The sequence below is a fragment of the Musa acuminata genome, chromosome BXJ2-5, assembly GCF_036884655.1.
Source record: "Musa acuminata AAA Group cultivar baxijiao chromosome BXJ2-5, Cavendish_Baxijiao_AAA, whole genome shotgun sequence".
NCBI classification, from domain to species: Eukaryota; Viridiplantae; Streptophyta; class Magnoliopsida; order Zingiberales; family Musaceae; genus Musa; species Musa acuminata.
Window position 1 is genome coordinate 18430425 of NC_088342.1, and position 10471 is coordinate 18440895.

Sequence of the window (10471 nt, forward strand, 5' to 3'; positions counted from 1 at the left end):
GAGGGAGGGAGGAGGGAATTTAAAGCCCCAAAAGGGGCCCCAATGGTCAATTTGACTGTTGGGGTCAAAACTGACCCATTTGAGTTGGTGTCAGTCAAATTCTTACCAGAATCGACTTGTTTTGACTGATGTAACATGAGTTTCAATCGTATCGTCTGGTACATCACCTGTACTGGCCGATATCTGACCCTTTTCTGTGTATCACTCAAAACGGGCTGGTCTGTGTACCAGTCAGTCGGCAGACTGGTATGTACTGCTCGATATGTCAAACTTTGGGACAAAGTACAAAATTTTATTATCAGACAATTTGGGAAGTCCAGAAATAATCCACTCGGTATTGAATGTTAATAATTGCCTTTCACATGTAGAAGATTATCAAACTAAGAATCTCACCTTTGTATCAGGTTGATAGCCTTTTCCGAACAAGCATACCTGGTATTTTTGCTATAGGAGATGTAGCAGCATTTCCATTAAAGGTATGTGTTCTTGTTTTTTCTTTTACCTCTTATATAAAGCTGGTACTATATTTTAGTGATTCCTGTTAGATCTATGATCGAATGGCACGAGTGGAACATGTTGATCATGCTCGAAAGTCAGCACAGCATTGTGTCAGGACACTTCTTACTGCACATACTCAACCGTAAGCTGAATTCAATTGCTGTCGCATATGACATATTTGCCTTTTGATGATTATTCATTTTCTCACTAACTTTTAATGCCTTGATTTGATTCAGATATGACTACCTGCCATTCTTCTACTCGAGGGTTTTTGAATATGAAGGAAGTTCAAGGAAAATTTGGTGGCAATTTTATGGAGATAATGGTAAAATTTTTAAACATAAGGTTTGCAAACTTCATTCAAAGAATGAGTTATTTCTTTGTTTTCACTCTTTAAATTATTTTAAACAGTTGGTGATACAATTGAAGTTGGAGATTTTGACTTAAAAGTTGCTACATTCTGGCTCGATTCTGGTACTTTCAAGCTGAAATTGGGATCCAATTGTTGGAAGTTTCTTGTTTCCTTTTTGCTTCTACAAAAATTCTTTTTCCATTTCTTCAATTTAATAGTTTAATATTTTTATTTACATGTTAGTGTTTAAATCCTGCAGAAAGTAGAGTAAAGGGAATTTTTCTTGAGAGTGGGAGCCCAGAGGTAAATTTTACTTGTTGAACAACATTAGTTGCTGTCTAAAATTAACCTCATGTTTTGTTCTCTTGAACACAATCTGATTTTGTTTCCAAATGTTAAGTTGTTTAACTGTAAGTTAGCAAGTTAAAACCAGAATCTTTAAGTGTTACTGCTAAGTTTTTACAACTTGGGAAGAGTCGTACTAATATGAGTTAGGTAATCAGTTCTTTACTGATTAAGGTTTTCTTAGTTCTATTCTATCTTTCCTTACACTGTTAATCATAATCGACTCACCTCATCCAACCATACTATCTATGGCTCCTTTTGAATGTGTCTATAGTACCATCGGAAGGGGTTGACTTGGGATCACATTCGTATGATTTTTGTGATTTTGGAGAGTACAAATATGGGACAACCAGGATTGGGGTTCTAGAGAATACAAAGGAACACAGTTTTGCACAGTTCGATACATTTCAACAGTTATTTATTGGTCTGATCGCCTAGCTGGATGTGGACAGCTTAAAACCCAGCAATCCAGTACGGTTTGAAGAAGAAAGCAGTTAGTTTTCTTTTAAGTTGAAGGAAGTGTTAAAAGACGCATCTAAGGCTCGTGAAGAATTGCCTTTGCCCACATCATCTTCTCTCCGCTACCTGCTGCCACCTGCCTGTCCACCTGCCATTGCTTGCAGGCACATCGCTTGCTGCTGGCTGTGAGCCTGTTGCCCCTCTCTGCTTCCATGTCCATTGCTCACTCCAGTACTCCTCTCCTCCAGTTTCTCCTCCTCTTCTTCTTCCTCCTCACCTTCTTCTTCCTCTTCCTTCACAAATGGACCTGACTTGTACTGGTCTGGCATGGATCGACATTGGCTCAGAACCCGTAATTGCAAACCTTGGATGATACGAATACAAGAGAACTAGGAAAGAGAGTTCTCTCCATTTTTCCATCTGAAACTTTGGTCAGGTTCTAGGATCGAGGGATTGCCCTTCTTGACATACTGGAGAGTGGACAAAAATGTTTCCACTTAAATACTTATGAAATAGGGTCTATGGTTGGTCCATGACCTCTGGATCTGGAGGCAACTTGGATTCCTAGTGGAAGCTGATGGTTTGTTTCGTGGATTACTTTTATTTTGTTACATTATGTTTAGATTATGTTTCATGCTAATTTCAAGGCCAACTTGATTTTCTTCCCAATTGTTATTAAATAAGGAAAACCTAGGAGAGTTGCTGACTCTGACTATCGTTGATATTAATTTCAATGCTGACTGTGATTTTCTTCCCAATTGATATTAAATAAGGAAAACCTAGGATATTAAGTGGAGCACCACAAAGTGAGCTAGACACCCGGAGTATGCATAAGAGGGTTAGATGCTTTTGTTCCTAGACTTGCACAAGTGCTAAATTTATAAACCTAATATTTAACTATTGGAATGAAAATTAATAATTTGCTTTTTGGTAGCTATTCATCCTTTTTAAATGATCATACAACTCTGCATTGTGGATCTCAAGTGTGTTTGTTCACCCTTCTCTCTTATGATGAGGTCTTTGTGAACTAAATCATATGGGAGAGAGGAAACTCCTTGTCCAATGTAAGACATTCTGAGATCCTTTTTCGATTCTGCTTCCATATAAAATACTACTCATCAGTGATTTCAGTAGGTGCTCGGGCGCTCGCCTAGGCGCTCAGGCGAGGCGAGGTGAGGCCCGAGCGCCTCGCTTCATTTCCAGGCGGTGCGCTTCAAAGAGGCACCTCTTGGGCGCTCGCCCGAGCCCAGTCACTGGGCGCTTCGGGCGAGCGCCCGGGTTAAACCAGGCGACCGAACCAGCGTTTTAGGTCTGGTTCGGTCTCCGGTGCTTTAGTTGGTTCAATCGAACCAACTAAAGCACCGATATCAGCCTTCCTCTCGCAACTTCCTAACCCTAACCCTGCTCGTCGCTGTCACTGCCACTGCTCGCCACCGTTCTGTCACGGCCTTAGCTAGAATTGCCTAAGGCGTGAGGCACCCTTGCGGCAAAGACGCGAACTTAGCTTGAGTTGCCTAAGTCGCGATGCACCCTTACGCCAACTTCTCGGACTTAGCTAGGATTGCCTAAGTCTTGAGGCGCTCTTGCGACATATGCGTCTGCAAAGGTTCAGCCTAGTTGTAACCTCGTACAGGTCCCAAAGGACCTGTTAAACAGAAAGTTGATTAGATTGAAAACAAGCGACGGACAAGTCCCGGCATCTCGCGAAGAGGGAAACTTTACAAGCAATTCAGCAAGCACCTTGTGTGCACAGTAGAAAAGATAGGAAGGAGGAAAACAAGAACTTTAGAAGGTAGAACGAACAATTGCAAGTCCACAAACAACTGCTCACCGGGTGTCGGGCGTGAAGGCAAGTTCCCGTCAAGTTAACGTGCGAACTTGTGAAGATTTTTCAACGCCCGACTATATACCGAAGCCCCATCCAGCCCTGTGCCACTCAGGGGGTTCCAAGGTGCTGAGATGGCTGACATTTCGCACGCTGCAGTGGGCTATAGAAAACAGCCTGCGGCGCACGAAAACGGAGCCATTTTGGGGCTTTTTGGCCTGGCGTGGTGAGCGGTCACACTATGCATTGCAACCTGTTCGAACATGTATTTTTACAAGCAAAAACACACAAAACCAAGGCAAAACAGGCTGCCATGTCTCTGTTCAAGCATGCAAAAGCGACGAACAGTTCGTTGAACGAAGTTGTTGCGAGTGCGCGACGATCGTTCATGACATTCTCCCCTACGTAAACTGTCGACGCCCTCGTCGACGCTTGTTGGTAGTTGTTGATGATTGCTTCTTCATGTCGTAGTGCGTCTTCGGGCTCCCAACTGGCTTCAGTTCGGGGAAGCTTTCGCCACTTCTCCAAGTACTCGGTCTGCTCAGCTCCATTGGGTAGCTTTATCTTGCAATCCGCCATAATGGTTTCAACTCGCTTCTCCTAGGAGGATCTAGTAGGGGGTAACCGAGTTGGAACACTTCGGGAAGCATCTTGCGGATCTGAGTGGTAGGTTTTCAAGTTGCTGGCGTGAAAAACATTATGAATTTTGAGCCACGCCGGCAGTTGCAACCTATAGGAGATGTTGCTCACCCTACTGATAATTGGGAAGGGCCTTTCATACTTGCGCACTAATCCTTTGTGTATTTTGTTCCTAAAGAATTGGAGTGATGCTGGTTGGAGCTTTACCAATGCCAAATCGCCGACTTTGAACTCCTGCAGTCGCCTTCCCGAGTCTGCCTACTTCTTCATCTCTTTGGCCGCCTTCTCCAAGTAAGCCCGCGCAATATCTGCATTTCGGTGTTATTCTTTTGCAAAGTGATATGCTGACGGACTACTCCCAGTATATCCATTAGCCAAGGTGTGAGGGGTTGACAGTTGTTATCCTGTGATGATCTCGACGGAGCTCTTGTTGGACGCAGAGCTTCGTTGCAAATTGTAGGAGAATTGAGCTATGTCCAATAGCTTCACCCAATCTCGTTGGTTGGCACTCACGTAGTGCTGAAGATATTGCTCCAAGAGCGAGTTTATCCTTTCGATTTGGTCGTCCGTCTGGGGGTGGAGGCTTGTGGAGAAGTATAACTTAGACCCCAACAATTTGAATAGCTGGGGGTCCAGAATCGTCCTAGGAACCGAGCGTCTCGATCACTGATGATATTGTGCGGGACTCTCCAATACTTCACCACATTCTTCATCATCAGCTTGGCCACCTCCTCTGCTGAACAGTGTAGGGGCGAAGCAATGAAAGTTGCAAACTTTGAAAATCGATTGACCACTATGAGTATCGATCTCAGTCCCCCTACTGTCGACAAGCTTGATATGAAGTCTAAGGAAATGCTCTCCCACGACCTTTCTGGTACGGGCAATATCTCCAAAAGCCCCACCGGCTTCCGCTGCCCCACCTTGTCTTGTTGGCAAGTGAGGCACGTTCGAACATATTCCTCCACATCAATCCTCATCTTCGGCCAGTAGAAGGCCCTCTCCACGAGAGCCAAGGTTCTATGAATGCCCGGATGTCCAGCCCAAAGGGAATTGTGACACTCTCTTAAGAGTTCATGCCTCAAATTGCCACTCGAGGAACATAAACCCTATTCCCTTTTGTGTAAATGAGTCTCTCCTAGACCCAAAATCATCGTGTCTTATCTTCTTTGATGAGTTGTATCAGGGTTACTGCCTGGGGATCACTATATAGTCCATCCCTGATCCTAGAAAGGAAGTTGGAGTGCAACTGACTTGCTTGGCCTTTGCCCTCCAACTGTATGGTGTTCACTCGCTCCACCTTCCGGCTCAATGCATCGGCCACGACATTTACTTTTTCGAGCTTGTACTCCATTGCCATATCAAACTCAGCCAGAAAGTCTTGCCATCGTGCTTGCTTTGGGGAGAGTTTCTTTTGAGTTTGGAAATAGCTCAAAGCGATGTTGTCTGTCCTCAATGCAAATCGCGATCCAAGAAGGTAGTGCCGCCAAACTCGTAGACAGTGGACCACCGCTGTCATCTCCTTCTCATGCACCGGATACCGCCGCTCGGTCTCGTTGAGCTTGTGGCTCTTGTAGGCCATCGGATGACCCTCCTGCATGAGTACTCCCCCAATAGCGAAGTCTGAAGCATCTGTATGGACTTCGAAGTCGGAAGCAGAGTCCAGGATCGACAAGGTCGAGGCCCTAGTCGACCGACTGTCTAATGACACCAAAGACTCCGTGCAACACTTACAGGATGTTGTGGCGGAACTCACTACAAAGGTGGCCATGCTCACAAGAACACTAAATGCGGGAGGAGGCAACACCCGCGTTGCACCGCCACAAAATTTGAGGGCACCTGAGCCTCATGGATATGGAGGGGCCAAAGATGCCAAAGAGCTCGAGAACTTTCTGTTCAACATGGAGCAATACTTCCAAGCTACGAGGCCCGATTCTGAAGATACCAAAGTTTCTATAGCAACAATGTATCTGAACGGAGATGCGAAACTTTGGTGGCGAACTCGTTGGGAGGAGATCCAACAAGGTCGGTGTCGAGTCGACACATGGGAGGACTTGAAGCGGGAGTTGAGAACTCAGTTCCTACCGGAGAACACAGAGTTCGTCGCAAGAAGGAAGTTGAGACAACTCCGCCAAAGTACCACCATCCGAGACTATGTAAAACAGTTTTCTGCACTAATGCTGGACATAAAGGACATGTCCGAGAAGGACAAGTTGTTCAGCTTCCTCAATGGTTTGAAACCATGGGCTCAACAGGAGCTAAATCGAAGGAATGTTATTGATATGGTCGGGGCAATTGCTGCTGCAGAAAGGCTCACCAACTTTGTTTCCTCTAAAGACCCAGCAAGAAGGAAACAATCTTCAGGCAATCGCCCTCCAAAACATTCTCGAGGGAAGGAGCTCGGGGGCGAACAAAAGAAGAAGAGCTCCCACAAAGGGCCGTACCCGAAAGGCAAGGCTCCAACAGCATGAGAGCGAGTGTGCACATGCAGCCCACCTGCGGCTGCTTGGGGCAAGGGTCCGGCTTGCCTCGTCTTGCTCGATTCGCCACGATGCTTTGCCATGGCGAAGTTGCGAAGTTCGTTCGCTGTTCGCTCGAAGTGCTTGCCCGCTCTGATACCACAATGTCACGACCTTAGCTGGAATTGCCTAAGGCGTGAGGCACCCTTGCGGCCAAAGACGCGAACTTAGCTTGCGTTGCCTAAGTCGCGAGTTACCCTTGTGGCAAAGATGCGAACTTAGCTTGCGTGGCCTAAGTCGCGCTTCGCCCTTGCGATATTGCTCCGCAAGGATCAGCCCACTTTGTAACCTCTCGCAGGTCCCGAAGGACCTGTAAAAGAGAAAGATGGTTAGTTCGAAAGAACGAGCAACGGACAAGTCCCGAAGTCTCGCGAAAAGGGGAAGCTTTACAAGCAATTCGACGAACACCTTGTGTGCACAAGAGAAAAGAGGGAGAGGGAGAAAAACAAGGCTTTCAAGGATGAACGAACAGCTGCAAGCCCACAAACAGTCGCTCACCTGGTCCTGGGCGCGAAGACAAGTTCCCGTAAAGGTCACGTGCGAACTTGCGAAAGAGTGTTCAACGTCCGGTATATAACCGAAGCCCCATCCAGCCCTGTGCCACCCGGGTGGTTCTAGGGGTCTGAGATGGCTGACATTTTGGTGAGCGGAGGCAGTTCTCTGCTACCCTCTCGCGGCACGCGAAAACGGAGCTGTTTTGGGGCTGTTTTGCTCGGTTCGGTGAGTGGTCGCTTTGTAACGCTGCAGCTTGTTTGAACTTACATATTTACAAGCAAAATGACCCAAAACCAAGGGAAAACATGCTGTCAAGCAGCTGTACATGCAGGTGTAAGCGACGAACGGTTCGTTGAACGGAGTTGTTGCGGGTGCGCAACGATCGTTCGTGACAGCTCGTTGCTCCCGCTCCCGCTGCTCGCTGCTACCGCTGCCGCTGTCGTTGCTCGCCGCTCCCGACCTCGTTGCCGCTTCTCGTTGCTACCGTTGTCGCTTCTCGCTGCTACCGCTCCCGCTGCCACTGTCGTCGCTCGCCTCTCCCACTCCCACTGCTTGCTACTACCTCTTCTCACATCGACTCAATAGTATACTGTTAACAGTATATTAACTGTATACTAGTAACAATATTTTTTTATTTATTAGATTATTAATATATTATTTTAATTTTAATACTGCTAATTTTTATTTATTTAAAATAATTGTTATTGTTTTGAAATTTGAGATTTTTTTGTTAATGTGATATTGTGATTTTGTAAGATTTTTTTTAATTTAATATCATATTTTTATTTAAATAATTATATGTATTAACTATATTATATATTTTTATATTTTAGTGCCTTGTTTCGCTCAGGTGAGCGCCTCGGGCGTTTTTTGACCTTGGCGCCTAGCGCTTTTTAAATCACTACTACTCATTATTCCGTAGTCACTTCTTTGTGTTTGTATATCGGATATGCAAGTCCTTTTGGCTTGAGCCACCATTATCAGTAAATGCTCTATTATCGACCTCACTGTTGTCGTTGTGGATCTAGTGAATCAAAATTAGATGGAGAAAAAGTCTCATCCTGTTGAATTTTTTCTCTCTGATGATTTCCATTGAGTAAGCTGAGTGCCCTGAGTTATTACGATACCTATCTAGTTTATCAGGAATTGAATCATCTTTAGAAGCATCAATGTCAAATGGATCTGATAAAGTCTCCTCCCTTTCTCGATCATTAAAATCATGTGACTGTGCAATCTTATGTACTTGATAGCACTTTGTTTCGAGCACCTTGAGATAAAAGTTATTTTTCGAACATGGTATTTGAATGAGCAAATTGAAGAAAAATGATTGAGCTAGACCCGAGCAAGTTAGGATATCCAAGTGAGCCAGATGGGCTATTGCGACTCAAAACTAGGTTTGACCAAACGAAGATGAGTCACATTACAATGAAAGATGGGATATGGATGACTGAACCGACTCAATGAAGATGATCATACCATACAAGGTAGACACGAATGAGTGACCTATCTCAGTATCTGTATATGGGAATGAATTTGAGCCCTCAAAAGTAAGGGTCACGAGAAGGGAAGATGTGAAAAAATATTCATGTACAAGAGATGAAAATAGAGGTGAGTTAAAGAGTGGATTCACATTACTAAAAGTTGAAAGTCGTGTGATGTGTTGACTTTGGTCAACACCTTAACGATCATAAGTTTTTAAATTGTATTGGTTTCAATCCCATTTATGGTAGCCCTGACCTAATTCCACTAGGACTTCAATTCGATTATGACTCTTAAACTAGCTCATTCAGTTATGACTCTTCAAGTTAACTTCTCATCTTAAACTAAAGTTTAATATGATATGCTTACATCCTCTCCTAAATCAATGTTTACTTCTAATTGATGATTAACCCTCAAAGCAATAACTGATAACAACAGCTGATTTCTTTCAGATGGAGTCTATCACAGGGTTGCTCATGTGACTCCAAATTGTTTAGTAGCTTACTGATAAATGTCTTACCAAAACCTAATAGAGATGCTTTTTGCTTGAAGCAGAATTTTCTCCTAAGAATAATCAGTATGCTATCTTAGGCCACAAGCCGAAGAGAGGAGCGCATGGAAACAACTTAAGAAGCCTGTTTTTGAATTAATCGTGGCTGTGATAGATACTTTACTTTTTTTAGCCATTGAAACCAGCTGCATGAAGAGCAATTTATTTTAATGTGAAGAGGAATATATAAAATATTTGGTAGAAATATGTGAAAAAAATATGATCTTAATATTATTCCTGTTCTTTTACCAAATGTGATTCCCTTAATATGATCAACAACAAAATGTTCTCTCTCCAGCATAGAAATTATTGGTAGTCACTGTGTTTCTGTTTGGGTTTCTAACTTTTCAGAAAATTGTTTGAATGTACTTTATGGCTGCAGCAGCAAACGCTTTTAATAATCGAGAAGCATAGGTTGCATCGTTAGCGTGTGCCCAAGTTGTTAAGATACAATATCTCATCCTTTTCAGGAGTTTTCCTTGCTTCCTAAGCTTGCAAAATCCCAGCCGGTTGTTGATAGAGCTAAACTTCAAAGTGTAACATCAGTGGAGGAAGCTTTGGAAATTGCAAGTAGTTCTCTATGAACTGGTGCTGCAATCTAGCTTGGATGGCTCTTATCATTTTCGCTTCAATAATTCATGCTTCAATAGCAGTGGATTATGAGTAATATAATATTCTAATCTTTGTTGATCCTTTTAATGCTATTGCCACTTAGACTAGTACCGGTTTTCTGGTCAACAATCCAATTCAGGATATGAGATGGATGGGTTTTATCCCATTATTTCGAGTTTGTAGAGTAAATTTGTAGAATAAAATTTTCAGAAACACATTCCTGTTGTTATGGAACAGGAGATGAAGGATAAGATTATCCTAACTGATGCATCTTCTCATGGTAGACAATGTTGGCTGCCAGCAACGATCAAAGAAAAGAAAAGATGAATGTTTTGTATTTTATCTTGATGATGATTATTATTATGTGAATGAATTGCAGAGACCATGTGAAAGCCCCGGTAAACCCAAATTTTTTGTAGATATGTTAAATCTGGTTGCAAATTTTTACTTCATTTTTGTTGGCAAATTCAAAGCCAAGTTTTTAGAAATGAACGGACTGGCAACAGTTGCCGAATTTTAACATTATGGCAGTTACATGGAAGGAACCGTCGATATGCGTGCTTGTGCTTGTGCTTGTGCTTGTGCTTGTGCTTATGTATTAGAGAGCCGATCCAAACCTTCATAACACAATCTTTGTATGGTCAGATGAAGTTTGTTTGGAGCTTGCTTAACTGGGATATATGATATCTTTTGGAACTAAA

At 43.4% G+C, this 10471-nt stretch overlaps 1 protein-coding gene across 1 annotated transcript in view; it reads left to right on the top strand.

Moving 5' to 3' along the window:
• Positions 1 to 10110, top strand: part of LOC135612559 (monodehydroascorbate reductase 5, chlorplastic-like) — a 32464-nt gene extending 22354 nt beyond the window's left edge. Inside the window, exons 12-17 of the mRNA XM_065108991.1 lie at positions 405 to 476; positions 546 to 640; positions 735 to 823; positions 910 to 972; positions 1110 to 1153; positions 9629 to 10110. Coding sequence (XP_064965063.1) covers positions 405 to 476; positions 546 to 640; positions 735 to 823; positions 910 to 972; positions 1110 to 1153; positions 9629 to 9742 — 477 coding nt within the window. The 3' untranslated portion in view covers positions 9743 to 10110. The remainder of the gene's footprint in view (positions 1 to 404; positions 477 to 545; positions 641 to 734; positions 824 to 909; positions 973 to 1109; positions 1154 to 9628) is intronic.
• The last annotated feature ends 361 nt before the right edge of the window (positions 10111 to 10471 follow it).